General features: G+C 43.2%; 2 protein-coding genes across 3 annotated transcripts in view; one reads left to right on the forward strand and one right to left on the reverse strand.

Moving 5' to 3' along the window:
• Window positions 1-21,926, reverse strand: part of PC (pyruvate carboxylase) — a 587,030-nt gene that overhangs the window by 560,125 nt on the left and 4,979 nt on the right. For both annotated transcript variants that reach the window (XM_085877423.1, XM_085877424.1), the window contains 2 exons: window positions 3,176-3,320; window positions 2,094-2,278 (listed from right to left, as the gene is read on the reverse strand). In XM_085877423.1, coding sequence (XP_085733549.1) covers window positions 2,094-2,278; window positions 3,176-3,317 — 327 coding nt within the window. In that variant the 5' untranslated portion in view covers window positions 3,318-3,320. The remainder of the gene's footprint in view (window positions 1-2,093; window positions 2,279-3,175; window positions 3,321-21,926) is intronic.
• Window positions 7,952-9,520, forward strand: LOC147027807 (uncharacterized). Its single transcript, XM_085877418.1, has one exon. It carries the CDS (start codon window positions 8,343-8,345, stop codon window positions 8,982-8,984), a length of 642 nt encoding a protein of 213 aa, XP_085733544.1. The 5' UTR covers window positions 7,952-8,342; the 3' UTR covers window positions 8,985-9,520.

The following is a 21,926-nucleotide window of genomic DNA, read 5'->3' on the forward strand; positions in this document are numbered from 1 at the left end:
TGGCCAAAAGTATGTGGACACCCCTTCAAATTTGTGGATTCGGCTATTTCAGCCACACCCATTACTGACAGGTGTATAAAATGCAGCACACAGCCAGAAAATCTCCATCGACAAACATTGGCAGTAGAATGGGCCGTACTGAAGAGCTGTGACTTTCGACGTGGCACCGTCATAGGATGCCACCTTTCCATCAAGTCAGTTCGTCAAATTTCTGTCCTGCTGGAGCTGCCCCGGGCAACTGTAAATGCTGCTAATGTGAAATGGAAACGTCTCGGAGCAACAACAGCTCAGCTGTGAAGTGGTAGGCGATGCAAGCTCACAGAAAGGGACCGCCGAGTGCTGAAGCGCGTAGCGAGGAAAAATCATCTGTTGTCGGTTGCAACACTCACTACCGAGTTCCAAACCGACTCTGGAAGCAACGTCAGCACAAGCACTGTTCATCGAGAGCTTCATGAAATGGGTTTCTATGGCCGAGCAGCCGCACACAAGCCTAAGATCACCATGCGCAATGCCAAGCGTCGGCTGGAGTGGTGCAAAGCTCACCGCCATTGGACTCTGGAGCAGTGAAAATGCGTTCTCTGGAATGATGAATCACACTTCACCATCTGGCAGTCTGACGGACGAATCTGGGTTTGGGGGATGCTCGGAGCACGCTACTTCCCGAATGCATAGTGCCAACCTGTAAAGTTTGGTGGACGAGAAATAATGGTCTGGGGCTGTTTTTCATGGTTCGGGCTCGGTCCCTTAGTTCCATTGAAGGGAAATCTTATGATTTCCAAACGCTACAGCATACAATGACATTCTTGACGATTCTGTGCTGCCAACTTTGTGGAAGGCCCTTTCCTGTTTCAGCATGACAATACAAACGTGCACAAAACGAGGTCCATACAGAAATGGTTTGTCGAGATCGGTGTGGAAGAACTTGACTGGCCTGCACAGAGCCTTGACCTCAACCCCATCGAACATCTTTGGGATGAATTGGAACGCCGACTGCCAGCCAGACCTAATTGCCCAACATCAATGCCCGACCTCACGAATACTCTTGTGTCTGAATGGAAGAAACTCCCCGCAGCATTGTTCCAACATCTAGTGGAAAGCCTTCCTAGAAGAATGGAGGCTGTTATAGCAGCAAAAGGGGGGGGGGGACAAAATCCATATTAATACCCATGACTTTGGAATGAGATGTTGGATGAGCAAGTGTTCACATACTTTTGGCCAAGTAATGTATGTAATCCTTTTAAAATGTCCATTTCCGCTGTTATTATATTGTTACGGACGTGGGTTTCCTGGACTCGTTTCCCTGACCTCCTGCCCCAAGTCCACCGGAACCAGATAACTATGCGGTCTGACGGGTTGCAAATGTTACGGCACAACCGTAGCCACTCGACTTGGAATTACCGGTCTGGTAGGGTCACGTTCTGCTGTTACACGTTAACTTTCCATTGGAACAGCAACCGAACTCGGGGCTACACCCTCAACAACCACCCGTCTATTTATCAAGTATGACCAAGCAAAACCATGAATGGCTGTTGGCTAAATCCAGCCAATTACAGGGGTGCAAACCTTCTGTCTGGCTCCGTTTATACACTTGGTTGGACCAATGTAAGAAAAGACATGCGAGCTTGTCTGAAATGCCAAAATCATTAACAACCACATCCATTTAATCAACACATTCATTTACAATGACACATTTATTCTCAACTAAATCAAGCACAATGACGGGCATTAACAATCACGAGTGAAGAAAGCACATTCAAAAGAACGGCGACGGGATATGCCGTGAGGAACGGCGACGGGACACGCTGGGAGGAGAGGGGTTTAAAGATTCTGCTGTTTTTGTGCACATAATATGTTGAGATGCATTGTGCTGTACTTTGTGTACCATGTAAAACAGCACAATAAAAAACCCTCCACGATTCTCATGCTGATAAGGTGCAGTCAGGAACGTCTATTCTAAACATTGACGAAAGCTTGTATTTTTTTTTTTTTTTTTTTCCACAATGTGAACATAGTGCATGTAAAATATGCAGATAATGCAAACATATCACAAGAGTCGATTTAAAATAAATATATAAGCAGCTCAAAGTGTTTACCTGAGCCACGCGAATAATATCTGGGATATGCAGGTACGCCTGGACGGGAAGCAGACCACGGCCTATTAAATAGGCCTCATCTGCCTTCTGTCGATGCATCTGTCCAATGTCCTGCTCCGAATACACAGCCACAGTACGGATACCCAGCTCCGTGCAGGCTCGAAACACGCGTATGGATATCTCACCTGCACGCAGAGCATGATGTGTAGGGGGCTGTCTTCACCAATTAACTCGTCAGGCACAGAATCCTCAACAAATAACTTGCCAACAGTCTATCTCACCAAATCAGATTTGTCATTGTGCTTTTTAATGCCAATTAGTCTCAAATTTTTTAAGGTTTTTATTTTATTATTTTTTTTTTAACAAAAGGAATACTTAAATTTGCTTTAAAGAGGACACTGGGAATCAAAGTTTTAAAGTCACCAAATACGGCTTTTAGAAACTTAATCAGATTAAAATGGATGCCAACAGAAATTGATTCGAATGATAATGAAGTTAAAAATATAAAACTTAAAGATCAAGGCAACGTATCGATACTCATCAGAATGAGTGTTCAACTGCTTTCAAACGTCGTATCATGGTGGGGTATGTTTGTTCACAATATTTCCTACCTCTACCCACCCCATAATCTGTGTGTTTGAGTCATAAGGAGAAAGGAGGAAGAGAAAGGAGAAGTAGTAGAAGTAGCAGAAGTAGAAGGTGTTGCCTTCTCACGAAGCTCAATGCAGGATAGGAGGCCATGCCAACCAATCCATGGTTGTTTGTCTGTGCTCCAAACTTTTTCAATGCTTAACATCAAGCAAGGAATCTACACGCTCCATTAAAAAAAAAAGTCATTGGTATAACGAGCTTGTAAACAGAAAAAAAAAAATCTGATACCTGAAGTGACATTTACTCCACATGCCCCTGAAAGATAATAAAATCAAACCTAACTGACCAACTGTGAGGAAAAGCAAAAACAGACGTCAAATGGCTGTAATGAATTTGTGAATGGAGAAGATAGAGAGTTTTCAAAATGTGAACTCCACATTTGTAGTCCCTTCTTATCAAGTATCCATTTTGAGCAAAATCATGCCATTCACCTCTGTTGGCAACGAGGACCTTCTTGAAAGGTTTGTGCTCAGTGGGAATGGTGGGCTTGGTCATCACAGACCGCAAAGCAACGGCAAAGTTTTGCAGCCAGTGACGGCAGAGCCTCCGCTTTGTGAGAAGCAGGTGCAACATGACCTGGTGAACAGAACACATGCACGCACAGGCTTGTCAGGATTCAATTTTTATCGGAATATGGGGGACACGACAAGGGACACAGGGAGATGATTCCACAGTCTGGAGAATAAAGGCACAAATGAAAGCAGGTGGGCAACCAGCATAGACTTGGTGAGCAGGTGAGCGTTTCTTGACGAACGTGTGATCAGTAGCTTTAATAGATGCAGAAAATGTTCAGACAGAAACCAACTTCCATAAGTTTCAATGCATTTTGTAATTTTTACAGAGATGGAGGGTTGGAAAGGAAGTCAAATATTCTGAAAAATGTATATCGAAACATGTGGAATGTGACGAGTACTCCCCCGATCCCCATGGGACATAGTCCCACACTAAAGCGTCACCTCCAACCCAGAGGCCTCAGCCCGGCGACTGTCAAACAGACAAAGATTTCATGGTCAACATCAGTTAAACATCAAACGGAGCTGCCTATCCAGATTTCAGGCTTATTTGCCCTCATCAGGACAGCATACCGATAAATATCTTACCAATGATGACTACATTCATCATATATATATATATATATATATATATATATATATATATATATATATATATATATATATATATATATATACACATATATACATATATACAGTGTAACCTCAATTAACCGCCCCCTTTTAACCGCCACCCTCGCCTTCCGCATGGAAATCAGGGTTTCCCAATTTCCATAATGCATTTTTCAATTACGATCCGCCAACGTTTTCCCAGTACATAAGTAGTTATAACAATGAAAAACACCCTCGTTTATCCGCCAGTGATCGCCTGTACTTCGCCACATCACTAATATTGTGCAATCATCTAAAAATAACCTTAGTCATCATTGGTGAATGGTCAGCGGGAGCACCTGCTGGTCCCATCTGCCTCGTGCCGTGCATTGAGACTGTTCAGTTCAAAGATTTCGTTCAGCATGTCTGGAAGAAAGAGGCCTACATTGTGTTTAACACTCGATCAGGTTGTGTTGAACACAACCGGCGCGCCGGTTGCAATTTGAGATTGACAGAGTTTCTGTGGCAACCGCTAAGCAAACTTCCATCACAGATTTCTTCAAATCATCATCATCAGCCTAGGCCGATGTTGACAAGTTCTCAATGGCCTTCTATGTGCGTAGCTCGTGGTGGTCATTCCTGTTTCACAGTATGGACAGCTCTATTATATTTTTGGTTGGCCTTTCCATTTCACCAGTACTGTAATTTGACGAATGTGTTCAGTGGTAATCAAAACACTTGTACAGATTGTAATTTACGATCTTCCGTTCCTTATCATGGCATAAGCAAATGATATGCACAATAACTATGAGGCCATGACTTTGAGCTCTGTTTTTTTAAACATGTCTGCAGAAACAAATACAGTACGTACATGTGAATAGGCCTGTGTCTGGCGTACATGTAGTTTAGATATTATATATTTTTGTTATCCATTTATTATCCCTTGATCCAAACAGGATGGAATAGAAGGTGAAATAAACTCGAAAGACTGTTGAAACGCGCCCTCAATCGATCAATTCTGGCGCACGTGGATGCCTGTGTAGTGGCACGGACAGACCGTGACATTGATATCGGACATCTGAATCCCTTCTAGCAAGCGCCCGTTCAACCGCCACCCTCGCATAACCGCCATATACGACCGTGTCCCAGCGCTGGCGGTTAAACGAGGTTTCACTGTACATACATATACACACCCCAGCTGCAGGAGCCTGGCAGGGCGGGGCCGAGTCCCAATAGGAGAGCGCGATTCGGATGACGGCGCATCACTTCGGGTCATCACCCCACCCTTCACCCGGGGCTTATAATAGGCGGATTGTGAAGCCGTCCGCCTCCTCTCTCTGCACTTTGTCCTCCTCACCCACTTCTCCGCCTCTCTGCTCCGTCCTCTCTTCACTGCACCTCGGTGTCTGCCTGTCGCTGCATCTACACTCGGGATTGGTGTGCGACAGACGTTCTTCTGGACCAGTGCGGAGCACACGTTTCCACGAGCCCTGCCAGAGTGATTAAGCAGGAGATAACGCACCAACTCTGAAGGTGGGATCGCACAATAGGGGAGTCCCCCAAAGCGTACTGGGTTGCACGGTCGACCGACCCCGCCAAGTATTGCGAGACCGTTAGTCCTCATCTGTTCTCCTTCCTTCTGGTTATCTAATCTTCATCAGATTTGTGTTTGTATGTGTGATGGCACCTGTTGTAGCTTAAATTAAGACTGTAGGAGATATAAAGGGATAAGTCTGCTCTGTGTCTGCTTTTGTAAATTGCTTGCCCTTTGTTGCACCCCACGAATTCCTTGCTATCCTCTGCTGTACATAATAATAAACCCCATTCACTGTGCCACAGACCTTTCCTCGCCTGATTGCAAATAAATGCTTGCGTAGAAATATTCCCAGCTCGTTTTCATCTTTACCTTCATTGGTCCAGCAGGGTCCGTATCCTCGCCTTGCTGGGACCTTATCCCCCAACGATCTCTTTTCTAACCGGTACGTCCTTGGCAGTTACGCTCGGCTGCATCTGATGCGGTAAGGTGATCCGGTTTGAACAAGACGTACCGAGGGCGTGTCACCTGGTAATTATAATCACGTGACCATTAGGTAACCAGTATTAATTAGACGGAGGACCCCAAGTCACGTGGTCAAGTTATTAGCGTTCACAGTCAATTAGCGACCAGCTGGGTCACAAAGTTATCCGTGTGTGATGGCCTGCGATTCCAGAGAGTCTGGTGGGAACCCGAGGTAGCTCCCCCCCCCCCCCATGGTCTTCTCATGCCGACCCTGAGTCCGCAACAATATGCACGTGCACACGCACATGCACACACAAGTCTACACCCCCTTTTAAAATTTTCACCTTTTGTTGCCTTATAACCTGGAATAAAAATGCATCAAATCAGACTTTCTCCACATCGTAGCCCACAACTTCCAAACGAAAAACAAATTCCACAAATTTCAGTAACTTAATTAAAAATACAAACCTATACCATTTTGGTTGCACATTACCGTCCCGAGAACCAAGAGCAAGTTTACTCTCAGCTACGATAGTTGAGTTCATGGAAAGCTCACAGTGGCAAGAAAGCTGACATGCTGCCTGTAACCTTGAGCAATGGAGCCAAGAGTGCTTGCAGTTAACACAAGAAATTAGGGAAGAAAATAAGTGATAAATGCTGAAGAATAAACAATCAGAAAAAAGCGAGCAGGACATTTTTTTTGTACATTCTGTTCAGTAAATAATTAAAATGCCTTTTTGATGAGTCTTTTACCAGATTAAACTAATGATTCACTGTTGATGTGAAAGGTGGTATAAATACTTCCCCACAGGGAAAGACCGAAAATGCTTCATGATAATTAAATGTTCCTTTCTGGCAAAAAAAAACACCTGGAAAAACCTGTTTTAACAGAAAAACCTGCAGGCAGCAAGAAGAGAGAGTTGTTTCCCTCACCAAAGGAGAGCATATTGCGTTTGGGTTTGTTAGTTTACTTCGCAAAAAAAAAAAAAATTGACATGTATGTTGATCGGTGTGTGTGCATGTGTGCGTGAGTGTGTGTGCGTATGCGTCTTAATGTGTCCGCTCACATCCAGCCTAAACCGCTCACCCGATCGTTCTGAAATTTTCAGAGATTAATGTCACCGACCCTGCGGTGGTCACGCATTGAGGTTTCGTGGAATTTGGTTGACCGAAAAGGTCTGCATAGGCCAATAGGCCGAATTTTCTAAAATCCTCAAATTTCATCGGATCGACTTGAAATTTGAACAGGATTTGCATTTCAGGTCAGTGAATTCAACCCACCTATTACTATTGAGGTTATCATCAGTCAAAAGTTCAACATAATTCATGATTCCTGGTGTTGGCGTCATGGTTAGGGTGGTGGGCTTGGGATCCCACTCGGCTGTTGAACTAATACCAGGTGGGGTTGACTCTGCCTGTCATCCTTCCGAGGTCGGCAAAATGAGTGCCAGCTTGCTGGTATCCTGTGTCGGAGTGGCGACCTGTCCAGGATTGTTTCCAATAGCCCAGGACACTGCTTAGACAGCACCAACGTACTGTACAGAGTATGGTCCCAATGGATGGGTCAGCTTAAGGTCAATCCAAAATTTTTAATTGTTTCTAAAATTGCCAATATTCATCCGATTGATATGAAATTTGAAGAACATTTGCACATGATGTCCCTGAACTCAACCACCTATCAATTTTGAGGTCAACATGGACCAAGTTTCTAAAAGCCTCATTTTTCATCTGATTGACTTGAAATTTGAAGAGCATTTGCATGTCAGGCCACCAAATTCAACCAGCTATTAATTTTGAGGTAAACATCGGCCAAAAAGTCAACATAGGCACGAGGTCAACAACTGAGGTGGTATTTCTAAAATCCTCAATTTTCATCCGATTGAGTTGAAATTTGAAAAGGATTTACATATCAGGTCACTGAATTCAACCACCTATTATTTTTGTGGTCAGCATTGACTAAAAGATCAACATAGACCAAAAGGTAAACATTGGCCAAATTTCTAAAATCCTCAATTTTAATACAATTAACTTGAAATTTGAAGAGCATTTGCACATCAGGTCACTGAATTTAACCACCTATTAATTTTGAGGTCAAAAGGTCAACACATGCCTAATTTCTAAAATTGATAGTTTGGGCCAAAAACTAAATATATCACTATATCTCAAAAGGTTGTGGTCAAATAGGGTGCATCAAACGCCCCCTTTTTTGCGAAAGTTTGAAAAACACAACGGCGATAGGACAGATGTGTTCCAATACATGAAAAAACATTTCTCATTTTTTTTCAGAATTTTCGGTCAACATCTTGGGGGTCCACATCGGGGTCAAAGTTCAGGCATGCAGCTCCTGCACATTTTTCAGAATAAGTGTTATTTTTCACTGTATAGTGATCAAAACTTGTGTGGTGGTGAAATAATTCTGACATATCAATGTACTGCTCCTTTGGTGATGTCTGTAACACGGTTGGCTTGTAATTTGTTGGCACAGTCTCCCGGAAAATGGTATTTTTTCCCAGAAATTGTGTTTTCCCGGAAGATTGTGTACATGCGCCATACAACGATTTGTGTCTGTATAAAGATCTCATACGCTATGGATCTGTGGACCCCGAGGTTTCTACATCCGCTATCAAAGCTCCACAGCGTCATCTTTGGTACTTAACAGCTGAGTTTGTGCCCTTAGCCTTATTCAGCGAGGATGTTCCAAATGCAGAGAAGCGTCGACTGGCTGACCGTATCATCTCTGTCAAGCCTGATAGAGAGGAACTTGGACTATTGCCTATTGGGCGCTTTGGTACAGACTTCAGAAAGCCTCACTTCCCCAAGGACATTCACTTGACATCTAGCCTATCTCACTTTGTCTCGGTTGATTCTTGGTTTGTGTTCCGAGAACGTGAACTGGATGATTCATTCTTAACGTATGAAGTGAGTGAGTGGGCAACACTTCCAGCCTATGTGGATTCAAAATCTAAAACCAAAGCACTCAATGTAACTAACGATGCGGCTGAACGTCTAATAAAACTCGAAACGGACCGTCTCGGTGCAGCTAGGTCTGAAGAACACTTTCAGAATGTGCAACAAGTCACTGAGAATGACAGGAAAGAGAATCCGAATCTCCGGAAACGCTTGAAACTTGATCATTAATGATATTATATGAGTACCTTGATATGAATACACATAATTCTGGGTAATAAAGCCGTGAATTTGACAGAACCGAGGCATTTGTAACTATTTTGTTGTTTTTTTTTCTGGGAAAATCACCAGTTTCCCCGCTTCGGCAAATTTCCCGGAAAATTTGATTGGCTCTATATCACTGGAACATCACCAAAGGAGCAGTACACTGATATGTCAGAATTATTTCACCACCAGACACAAGTTTTGATTACTACACAGTGAAAAATAACACTTATTCTGATAAATGCGCAGGAGCTGCGTGCCTGAACTTTGACCCCGATGTGGACCCCCAAGATGATGACCGAAAATTATGAAAAAAAATGAGAAATGTTTTTTCATGTATTCGAATACATCTGTCCTATCGCCATTATGTTTTTCAAACTTTTGCAAAAAAGGGGGCGTTTGATGCACCCTATGGATGAGTTATGACAAAACAAGGTGGATGAGTTAAATAAGTGACAAAAAACAAGTGGATTAGATTTTTGTTTGGATCCAGCTCATCAGTGGAATACAAAACGTGAACTGTTCCACCTGGCAGAGGTATGCACTCTGCCGAGTGGCATTCTACTTTGGCTGTTTTGCCAAGTTGTCACTCTATGAATGATTTTTCATTTGTTTGTTACATGGTGAAAGTTTTTTTTTGCCAAGTATATTGCCCAGTCACGTTTGTCCGTCTGTCACACAATTTTTGGCCAGTTTTCAAGCAATCGTTTTGGAAAAAAAATTGCGTGTGCAGGTGTCCGGCCAAGAACGGCAACGCTAAATTTTGGTGAAGATCTGAATCCAGATCCGAATCTGAGAAATTTTTAAGGGATAGCATGTTGTCTCTAAAAGTTGAGGACGACTTGTGAGAAAACGAGGTGGGAGAGCTGGTTAGGTGACAAGAACAAGGGGATTTGATTTTGGTTAAGGTCCGGAATCAGATCCGACCTATCAGTGGCGTACAAGATGTAAACTATTCAGCCTGTCAGATGTATGCTCTCTACAGAGTGCCGTTCCGTTTTGCCAAGTTGTCACTCTGTGTGATTTTTCATTTGTTTGTCCGCACAGAACTTTTGTGTTTTTCTCCGTAACCGCTTGTCAGATTGAGACAAAATTTTTGCGATAGGTGCGACTACTCATGTAGAATGTTTTAATGATAATTGTGATGTGATAGGTCACGTGGTGTGGCAGCCATGTTGGTAAAATGGCCAAACTTTGGACCTTTCTCCCTGAAACCACACCAAGGAAAAAATTGAAACTTGCCACAAGGCAAGTCATGGGAAATAAGCGATTTTTTTTATGACACCACAGGTGCCTTCATTATGACATCATAATTGCATATGTAGAACGCTACATCTGATCAATATGAAAATTTTTGACGGTCATATCGGGATAAAATGGTCCACATAAAAAAAGAAACTTGATGACGTCATCGGTCACGTGATTTAGCAGCCATATTGTTTAAAAATATGTTTGTTTGTTTTTTTAACCTTCAAAAATCTTCTTCTCTGATGTGGCTGAACAGATCGAGGCAAAACTTTACACGAATGACCGCCTGCCCATGAGGAACAAATGGTTCACAAATATGTCATAGGTCACATGGTTTGACAGCCATATTGGATTTACTCTAAAACCTCTAAAAAATCTTCTTCTTCAGAATTGAGGGGACCCTTCACACAAATGTTCCCAAGGCCTTGAGTGTACAAGTTTGCTCAGGAATAATTGATGGGTCATATTGGTCCACACAACATTCAGGTCCTGTAGCTCAGTTATTTTGATAAGTGAATGTGGATATATAGCTCCCTTTCCCTTGTCCAATGGGTGAAAAAATGTATATGCGCTGTGAGTTACTTTAATAGTTAGGATTACTACAGCTCCAAGTACAACGATGGCTACTACAGCTCCAAATACAACAACGACGGCTACTACAGTTCAAAATACAACAACTACGGCTACTACAGATTCAAATACAACGACGGCTACTACAACTCCAAATACAACAGCGAAAACCCTCCGCTCCCGGCATTTTCCGCGTGCTCGCTGGTATGCGGGCGTGTTTGAAATGCGTCGAGTATGAATTCCATTCCTAAATATGGGCATGAATCGGTTCGCTTGGACCGCGCCGGAGAGCGAGCCATGCATGAGCAAACCGCGCCCGAGAGCGATAAAAGGGGACGTGGAGATCGAGAGAGGGGGAGATCGAGATTGGAGGAGCGAGGCAATCTGCGGAAGCGTCAAAATCTGTGCGAGCGAGAGAAACTGGTGGAGCGCGTGAGGATCCGCTGGAGCTCGGGAAGCCGCTCGCAGCTCGCTGGTGTCTGGTATCGGCTCAAATCAGCTCGAAGACCACACGAGGTGGACAGGTCCGAGGCAGGCTCTGGTTTTCAGCTCGCCTTTCCCTCCGAGCTGGAGGCATCAATAAAGGCTGTGGCAACCGTTTCGTGTGTGTGTGTGTGTGTGTGTGTGTGTGTGTGTGTGTGTGTGTGTGTGTGTGTGTGTGTGTGTGTGTGTGTGTGTGTGTGTGTGTGTGTGTGTGTGTGTGTGTGTGTGTGTGTGTGTGTGTGTGTGTGGCGCCAATCTAGTAAGTAGGAATTGTTAAGTGCCTTGCTGTACATACGTGCATCTCTTTAGTCAGATAACTCTGCTTCTTGCGTGCCCCCCTGCCCCATTATAAATAAACCCATTATAAAGAAGCACATACGAAATGTGTTAAATGTATCAGTTCGTTGCTGTGTTTCCTTCCATTGGCTTAGCGTGACGTGTGTTGGAGAATTAGCAAGGGCGTTGTTGCCGTCGTAAGGGAACATTTGGACCGATGGATTTTGGTGATCATCCACTCGGGTCGCACACGGTTCGTGCACACTAGCGGCTCGTTCCGTACGAGCGCCGTCGAGGGTGTGCATACTCGGTAAACTCGCCGCGTGGATCTCCAGGTATTTTGAAGATTGGCAAATAACCCTGTACCACGTGGTGTAATTACTGACTATTTACGGTCCGGTAAGGGTCCCGTACTTGTCGGAGTTTTCCGAAAGGTATGATCTAAATTCCGGGTGTTCGGTGGAGCCAACTCTACTACTCCATCTAGCGGTGGTGCTCGTCGCCGATACCCGGCCCGCAACAATATGGTTTGGCAGCTATATTGTGTTGAAGATAAATATTAAAAAATGTTTTCTCTGGAACCGCTTAATCAATTGACAGAAAACTTCACAATTATGATGTCATAGTGACGTTGAATATATGTTTTAAATTTGAACTTGATCGGACACATGATTTGGCAGGCAGAATTATTTTAAAAATTTCATCTGTGTTCTTTTTTCTTTTTTTTTTGGTCTTCCATTTGATTTGAATTGAATATATTTTAATCACATTCTGAATTCAAATGAATAATAATTTTTTAAAACGTCATGGGTCAGGGTCAGGTGTCCAATCAAGACAGGGTTGCATAAAAGCGGGACATCTTGGTACCTGGTCATCACTGCCAACAGTTAGAAAGTAGCACTTCTATTTATATCACGAATAAATTTCGCATCCCACCAGGAGTTGCGAATGCCACACAAAATACACCACAAAAAAACTACACAAACACCACATAAAACAAGTTCTGGCGAGGGTCTGCAATCTCTGATTGTTCTTTCAAGTTACCTCCGCCACCGAAGGTGAACAAGGTTATGCTTTCACCCCTATCTGTCTGTGACTTGCAAAATGGAAGATTTTTTTCAGGTGTATTGGTGAGTCGATTTTGTTATTCTGTCTGTTTGTCGACTGCAGGTCACAATTTTCAACCGATCTTCACGAAATTTCACCGTATGGTAGAGTTTGTCATAAGGAAGAAGCCTATTGTTTTTAAGGTCAAAAAGTCAAAGCGTCAACATAGGCCCAAGGCCAACAACATAGGTGAGATTTATAAAATCCTCAGTTTTCATTCGATCGACTTGAAATTTGAAGAGGATTTATATTTCAGGTCACTGAATTCAACCACCAATGATTTTGGAGGTCCACATCGGCCAAAAGGTCAACAACGGCCGTATTTCGAAAATTGTCAATTTTCATGTGATTCACTTGAAATTTGAAGAGGTGTTGCAAATTTGGTCATTGAATTCAACCACCAATTCATTTTGAGGTCAAATTTGTTTTATGGATTTTGCAAGGACAGTGCTCTGCACGACGTCATCATCTTGTTTGTTTGTTTGTTTGTTTGTTTGTTTGTCCCAAAAAGTTGTGGACATATTCGGATTGAATTTTGTGGACAGGTTCGGTGTGTGACAAGGACACACAGATTAGATTTTGGTGAAGGTCCGGACCCGACTACGATAATTTTTTTAGTGATTCTTCACCATTGAGAGATTGGGCTAAACCACTATACAACACGATATCTCAAAAAGTTGTGGACGGATTTGGACGAAGCTTGGTGGACACGTTGGGTGTGTAGCAAGGAATAATTGTTTTCGATTTTGGTGAAGATCAGAATCCGGATCTGGATACGAGAATTATTTCATTTTCAAAGTGATTCTTCACCATTGAGAGATCGTGCCAAAAACGATATATATAGCACATTTCAAAAATGTATTGGGCCTGATATGTTTTTGTGGATCAGGCATGATGTGGCAGAGGTATGTGCTCAAATTCCCATACAAGTTTAATCGTAAATATTTGTATCCAAATGAGACAAAGTTAGTTCGGCACTAAAATGCCACCAATCAAGTTTTCTTGCCATCTTTTAGGTACACCTTTCAGGACCAACAAAAATACCTTCCTCCTGTAAATGATGCCTTCTTTCTTAGCCACGAACAAATTGACATTCCTATTTGCTGTTCACAGTGCGTGCAGCGAGTGGCCAGTACGCCCTCATAAAAAAAACAAGCTTCCTTTTCACTCCAAGCCGACAACCGAGCACTCAGCAGAATGTTGTAACGAAGCCGGTGTAGCCCCGAGAGACCAAAACCAGTCTCACTGGATATCGACTCCCAAAACACCGACCAGAGGAGTTACTGGGCACACGCGGTATGCCACGGTGCGAGGTGGTTTGTTAATTAATAAATGTGGTTCACACACAAGCCAACATTGTGGTGTGCTTATTCCTCAATCAGTAGTCTAATCATGCTGGAGGGTAGATCGTAATTCAAAAATCACAGCGACTCGAGTTAAAATTACATTGGATATATTTGCAAGGACAAGGGGGACATGGTCCTTCCTATACGAACGATTCTGGCAATGTCAATCTTGGTATTCTAACATGGACAACAACATAATTAAGCCCTCAACCATTTCCGTAACAATACATTCCCAAAACTGTTATGAACAGGAGATGGACCAACTGAACAGCAGAGCAAGAAACAGAATATGAATGGGAGACAAATAATACAAGAGGGCAGAAGGAAGCATGGCATCGGAATGACAGGAGCGAAGACAAATGTATATTTTTTCTGTTATATTTTTGTCCCTGTGTGCTTTGTTTTTAATCGAACATTTTTGGTGATAAATCGTACCTTGTCGTCGATATTTGTTGAATTCGTTTTTTTTTATACAGCCTTGGCCTTCTTAGATATCTGGAGCTTAAGCATCTCGGTTTTGAGGATGTTTTGTGGTTCTGTTTCCCCGTTTCTCTCCCCCCCCCCAAAAAAAATGTTTTGCTTTCTGCCTTTTCAACATTATCCTATTCCCCCCTTACTTAAAAATATTAAAACAAATTTTTTTTTTTAAACCTCTTTCCCTCCAAAACTCAATCATATTCTGCCTTCGACATGTACTGCCTGATAATCTCATGTTCTATATCATTTTCTCAATGTTTTTATTGAGGAAAACACTTCTTCCTTTAAAAGCTTTTGAGAATGTATTAAAATGCTTCACTTCACTTATTTCTCTGGCATCAGCACGCCATATGTTCTTATTCGTCACAATCCATATATCATATTCTTCTTCTTCTTCTTCTTCTTCTTCATCAGGTATATTTTGCAAACCTGTCACTGAAATGCGTGATCTGTCATTCCTCGCCCGGTTCATGGAGCACGACCTTTCTCCGTGCCCGACCCAAAATTTCTTCCACCCATCCCATGATCTTTATCTCGGAATGTTAAATATGGGAATTTGAGAAGTCCAGTTTGAAGAGGTTGTCTGCGCACAACAATCAAATCCCCCTTGATGTTATTTTAGTGTCAAATCCCTCCATGTCAGTACCATGCCCCACATCTACAAGCCCACGTCCTTACAACCCCACCCCTCCTATGTGTCTTTCTCTTCAATATCCCTCCACCCCGTGTCCCAACTTTCTGCATTCTCCATGACACCACCTTCTGCAAGCTTCTCCATGACCCCACCCTCTGCAAGCTTCTCCATGACCCCACTCTCCGCAAGCTTCTCCATGACCCCACCCTCCGCACGCTTCCCCATGACCCCACCCCTCACCCCACCGCCTCTCCACGCCCCCTCCACCCTCCCCCATCTCCATGCCCCCCACTGAACACCTCCCCACGCTACCCCCACTAAACGCCCCCTCCTTGATCCCCCCTCACCGCATGGATTAATCCCACCTCATCTTCAGTTATCACACCTTTATTTCTCCTGGACTCTGTCTTTTGCACCTGAGAAGGTGGAAAAAGTTCGTTCAACACTCGACTTGGATTATGCAACTGGACTAGACAACGTCAGGTCACATGTCCTAAAAAGCTCCTCTGCTGCTCCGGCACGAACCCTCTCTGCCCTTTTCACTCGATCATTTGTCCTAAGTCAGCTTTCGTCTGCTTGGAAGTCAGCCAACATCACTGCATTAGAGAAACAAGAAGGGCACTGGGTCGAGCGTATACCTCCGCCACGCAATGCCTCATCCACGAGAACATATCGGGCCCAATACATTTTTGAAATATCATGCGAAACAGTACTATATCGTTTTTGGCCCTGTCTCTCAATGGTGAAGAAGAACATAAAAAAATTATAGTCGTCGGATCCGGATCCGGATCTTCATCAAAATTGAATCAATTCTTCCATGTCACAAACCCAACCTGTCCACCAAATTTCATCCAGATCCGTCCACAACTTTTTGAGATCTCCTGCACACAGATATATATATATATATATATATATATATATATATATATATATATATATATATATATATATATATACATACAAAGAAACAAAGAAACAAACAGACAGACAAACAAATAAATAAACCAATGTCACCCTCAGAGTGACCCGTATCTTGCCAATAGGTGACCACGTGTGACTTCTTTCAGGTCACACTGAGGTGAACAAAGCTACTATCCACCAGGAGCGACTCCTTGAGGAATATCTGCCTACGAGAGATTCCGATGAGAATCGTTCTACAGAGTAACCATGAAAAATATGCTTTTGCCTCATAACGTCACCAAATGACGTCATAATGTCTCAAGCTTGACATATCTAGAAAGCACTCATCGAGGTGTTCAATTTGAGGTACTACATGATATGGTTCCTAAAACTTGAAAATTTGACCTTGGGGTGAAATATGTTTGACCTTAGGCACTAACAATGAAGGTCAAGGCCAATCGCCACCAAAAATTAATCAGCTGAGTGCCAGACCATGAACTATATTCCCATGAAGTTTGAAGACGATCCGATCAAAATTACTCAAAAAATAAGGGTTTCGTCGACTCCCCTGATTTGCGACAAAGTGACCTTGACCTTTGACCTTGACCTTCAAAATTTTATGTGCTGAAAGGGACCTCTATAGGCCTGTGATATGCGAAGTTGCAAAAATTTCCAATGACAACTGTGCTCTGCAGAGTGATTTATACGTGATTACAGACCAAAAAAAAAAAAAAAATGAAGGTCAAGGCCAATCGCCACCAAAAATTAATCAGCTGAGCACCAGACCATGAACTATATTCCCATGAACTTTGAAGACAATCCGATCAAAATTACTCAAAAAATAAGGGTTTCGTCAACTCCCCTGATTTGCGCCAAAGTGACCTTGACCTTTGACCTTCAAAATTTTGTGCGCTGAAAGGGACCTCTATAGGCCTCTGATATGCGAAGTTGCAAAAATTTCCGATGATAACTGTGCTCTGCAGAATTTTTTATACGTGATTACAGACAAACAAACAAACAAAAAAAACATACAAGCTGACTAACATATCTTGCAAAAACTTTGTTTTGGCAAGATAACAAGAAAAAGACCTCATGCAGAGCAGGATACTTGCAAAATCCACCCTTCTCTCCAAAGGTTGCCATGGATACATCAAATTGTCCATTTCGTTAGGATTAAAATTGACAATCTTCATCAAAGCTCAGGTCAATTGGATGAAAATTGATTCTTTTTCAGATTGAAATTGGTGATTTTAGAAGTTTGACCTCGAGCTGACCTTTGACCTTTTCACCTCAAAAATAGTTAGTTTCCCAATTCATTGATGCAATATGCAAATCCTGTTCAAATGTCAAGTCAATCGGATGAAAAAAAATGGTGATTTTAGAAACTTGAAAGTCAAGGAACTTGGTGCTATTCTGGTTCATAGTTCCTGACCCATGGGGACCAACACACACCTCATAACCATCCCTATCAGTTCCAGTCAATTGATCTCCCTCCATGTTGAAATCCCCCAAGACTAGAAGTGTATCTCGTCTGGGGCACTGATCAACCAGACTCGAGTGTGGCGTAGAATGCATCCTTCACGGTGAGATCACTCGCCTCAGTCGGAGCATAAACAGAGACCAGGGAAATGACACCTAAGGAGTGACGAATCCTTAATCTCATAATACGCTCGTTGACCGGTGTTGCCTCAATTATCATTGGGGTCAGCTTATTGGACACAGCTACAGCAACTCCTTGGGTATGGTAACCATCAGAGCGACCAGACCAATAGTAGGTGTAACCACCCACCATTATCTCGCCGCAATCCGGTCTCCGAACCTCAGAGAGAGCTGCAATCCCGATGTCGAAACGCTTGAGCTCAGATGATAACAGAGACAGGTGATCATCCTCTCTTAGGGATAGGACATTCCAGGCACCCACCCGAAGGGACCGCCTCAGGTTAACCCAAGGAGACCGCCGTCTGGTGGACGACACCTCAGCACCACTCCGACACACTCTCCCGCAATCTGACCCAGGGATGTTATCCCGTGGTTTCCCTCTTATCATCAAAGACTGGGGGTCCCAAAGGCTTTGCCCCAATCCCGTCATCCGGTGAGCTGCCCTGCGAAGGGAAGTTGCACAGGAGGTACTCCCACGGAGTGGGTTTTCAGATTTTTTTGCGTTTTTGTGTTTTACGGTGGCCGGAGTGCAAATCCTGCCACCAACCTCCTAATAAAAAAGTAATCCAACTGCAGGAGGACGTCCGCAGACACAGTTGGGCACTAGATATGGATGGCCGTTGGCTCACAAGGAGCTCCTCCGCCCTTTGACAGGTTTTGTTTTTAATCCTGCTGGGTGTCCATATCCAAACACCCTCCTCACCAGAAAACCTGGTGGGATAGACGGTTTAGTCGCCGACAACCCGACCATGGAACAGGTTAGTACAGGTTTACATGGTACCTGTAGCAGGTCACAGATCTAACCTGACCTGACTGAGACCTTTTTTTTGATTTCGTCCACAACTTTTTGATATATTATGCTATGCATCGTTTTTGGCCATATCTCTCGGACTAATGGTGAAGAATCACTTTTAAAAATTAGATTTTTTTTTTAAATCATCATCACCTGATTTGGATATTCATCCAAATCAAATCAATTTGTCCTCATCACACACCCAACCTGTCCACCAAGTATCATCCGAAACCATCTCCAAACTTTTTGAGATATCCTGCTCACAGACAGAGGCAAACAGATAGACAGGGGTGAAAACATAACCGTCCACCTTCGGTGGCAGAGGAAATTAAAAGTTTATACATTTATTCCTTTAAAATGTTTTAGCATGATTTAAGGCCAGAGATTGCGGCTTGAAATGTCTAATTATAAAGAATGAACCTTTGGCGATGGTCATGTATTTGACATCTTACGACATAAGAACCCACCCGCTACTAAGTCCGAGATCCACCCAAGCATGTACATTTGTGTTCTTGTACTTGTTACTCTGGATATGAGCCTGGTGTGGCTCAGTGGTTAAAGCGGTGGATTGGGATCCTTGGGGTCCTGAGGTCGAGCCCCCACTGGCCACTCAGTTAGCATCAGGGGGGTTGACTCAGCCTGTCATCCTTCCGAAGGTCGGCGAAATGAGCACCAGTATACTGGTAATTATCGCTGCAGGGTCGAAGGCGACTAAAGCAGTTGGCGTCAGGAAGGACATCCGGCCGTAAAAACATTGCCACAAGAAAGGGTACCACGATTGGAGCCCGCAAAAAGTTGACCCCTGCTCAGGGATAAATGCTTTCAAATGGTGTGAATGAACTTGTTATTCCGGATGACAGCCAAAGGCGTCTATTTCAAATTGTTCTGTGTTCAGAGTACAGCAAGGCCTGGAATTTCAATGTTACACATAGCGGGTCGTACGTAACCACCTCCAACCCTCATCCAGCCTAATGAGTACAAGAACAATTTTTTTAACAAAATGTTTTAACCCCCATCCCGATAAGCCAGCTGCCAAGTGCAGACAAAAATGCCTGCGGAGTTTGCTGTTGGCTGAGCCGGACAAGCCAAGATCACTCCTTCCAAAGAGGGATAAGCCGGTGCTAGATTGCTGAGATTGCAATCCTATGTGGAAGCAAAGGTCAACATCCCTGTCATGACATGTAAATATACAGACACGATTAATCAATGAGCTCTGAAGCTTTTCATAACCACCAGAGAAGGAAGAAAGCATTAATGGGTGAAGCCTCCTGGGCTGCCGCTCGCATTAATGCGCATTAATGCGCTGCCGCTCGCCACAGGGCGAATCCCCCTTAACTGTGGCTAATATTTTAAACCACCCATTAGCCACTGTGGCTAATCCATGTTTTAGTGGGTTTTTTTTTTACCAGTTTTAGACGAATTTTGGGTGATTTTAGCACAGAATTCAACCTTCGTTGAAACGGCCGCCATTTTGTATGTTTTGATTACGGGAATCACGCGTGATATTGTACAAGCTTATATATACTAACTTTAGTAGTTTTTAACTAGTTTCTAGTAAAAAAATAAAAGTAAAAAAAAAAAAAAAGACCGAAATTACACATGATTCCCATGATTCTCATCTCAAAATTTTATTTTAATTTTTTTGATAAAAATTTTTTTTTCCCCCTGGAATGATTTGGCGCAACATGCTTCGTTGGGTCAGTGGTTGCCAGGTGAGTTTTGACACAATCAGTAGTAGTACGAGTTTGCTTGGATGAGTGAGTTTGATGTGTGACTGGTTGGTTGGATGAGTGAGTTTGATGTGTGAGATTGGTTGGATGAGTGAAGTTGTTGGGAGAGATTGGTTGGATGAGTGAGTTTGACTGGCATGAGATTGGTCCAATCCTGGTCAACAACCACCCCCATCCCCCACTAAAGGCACAACGACCATACCCCCCCCCCTCCACACACACAACCACCATCCCTCACAATCACCACCTCCCCTGATGGCCGTTCATTGAACCAATCTCGCACGTTAAACTCACTCATCCAACCAATCTGAACAATCCAACTCACTCATCCGCCTTAAAATTAACTTATTATTTCATATTGCTAAAAAAAAAAAAAAAAAAAAAAAACTTTTGAATAAAATATGTGGCTATTTCCTTTCTCCTGTGGATAATCATTCTAAACCTGGATTAGCCACGTGGCTAATTCCTTTTGAAAGCCAGAGCACACCCAGGCCTCTGTGAAAGATAACAAAAAGGTTTTCATATATTATTCTTTACAAAAATGCTCAAATCAAACATGTAAACGAGTACAAGAATGAAACAAGAAAAAGAGCATTCAGGGATTGCAAACCATCGCCAGAGCTTTTTTTGAGCGATGCATTTTTATAGGGTTTCGGGTAAATGCAATATGGCTGCCAAACCATGTGACAAAGGTCATTTCTCACACACAACCACTCCAACAAAGGTCATTTCTTCACACACAACCACTACCACAAAGGTCATTTCTCACACACAACCACTCCAACAAAGGTCATTTACTCACACACAACCACTACCACAAAGGTCATTTCTCACACACAACCACTCCCACAAAGGTCATTTCTTCACACACAACCACTCCCACAAAGGACATTTCTTCACACACAACCACTCCCACAAAGGTCATTTCTTCACACACAACCACTCCCACAAAGGTCATTTCTTCACACACAACCACTCCCACAAAGGTCATTTCTTCACACACAACCACTCCCACAAAGGTCATTTCTTCACACACAACCACTCCCACAAAGGTCATTTTTTCACACACAACCACTCCCACAAAGGTCATTTCTTCACACACAACCACTACCACAAAGGTCATTTCTTCACACACAACCACTCCCACAAAGGTCATTTCTTCACACACAACCACTCCCACAAAGGTCATTTCTTCACACACAACCACTCCCACAAAGGTCATTTCTTCACACACAACCACTCCCACAAAGGTCATTTTTTCACACACAACTCCAACAAAGGTCATTTCTTCACACACAACCACTCCAACAAAGGTCATTTCTTCACACACAACCACTACCACAAAGGTCATTTCTTCACACACAACCACTCCAACAAAGGTCATTTCTTCACACACAACCACTACCACAAAGGTCATTTCTTCACACACAACCACTCCAACAAAGGTCATTTCTTCACACACAACCACTACCACAAAGGTCATTTCTTCACACACAACCACTACCACAAAGGTCATTTCTTCACACACAACAGGTCAGGTATGGGAGCATGTGCCAGAACAGCACGTCTCTGCGTCCACGTTCCGCCGGTACTCCAGGGGCCTCCGTCTGGCCATCCCCCAGGCAGATGCCAGGCCCATCCCCATCTCCTTGAGATGATGGTCAACCTGTTGCAACCATGAGGCAC

Source organism: Eptatretus burgeri, chromosome 4, assembly GCF_056783735.1.
Source record: "Eptatretus burgeri isolate ZD-2024b chromosome 4, Ebu_testis_v1, whole genome shotgun sequence".
NCBI lineage: Eukaryota > Metazoa > Chordata > Myxini > Myxiniformes > Myxinidae > Eptatretus > Eptatretus burgeri.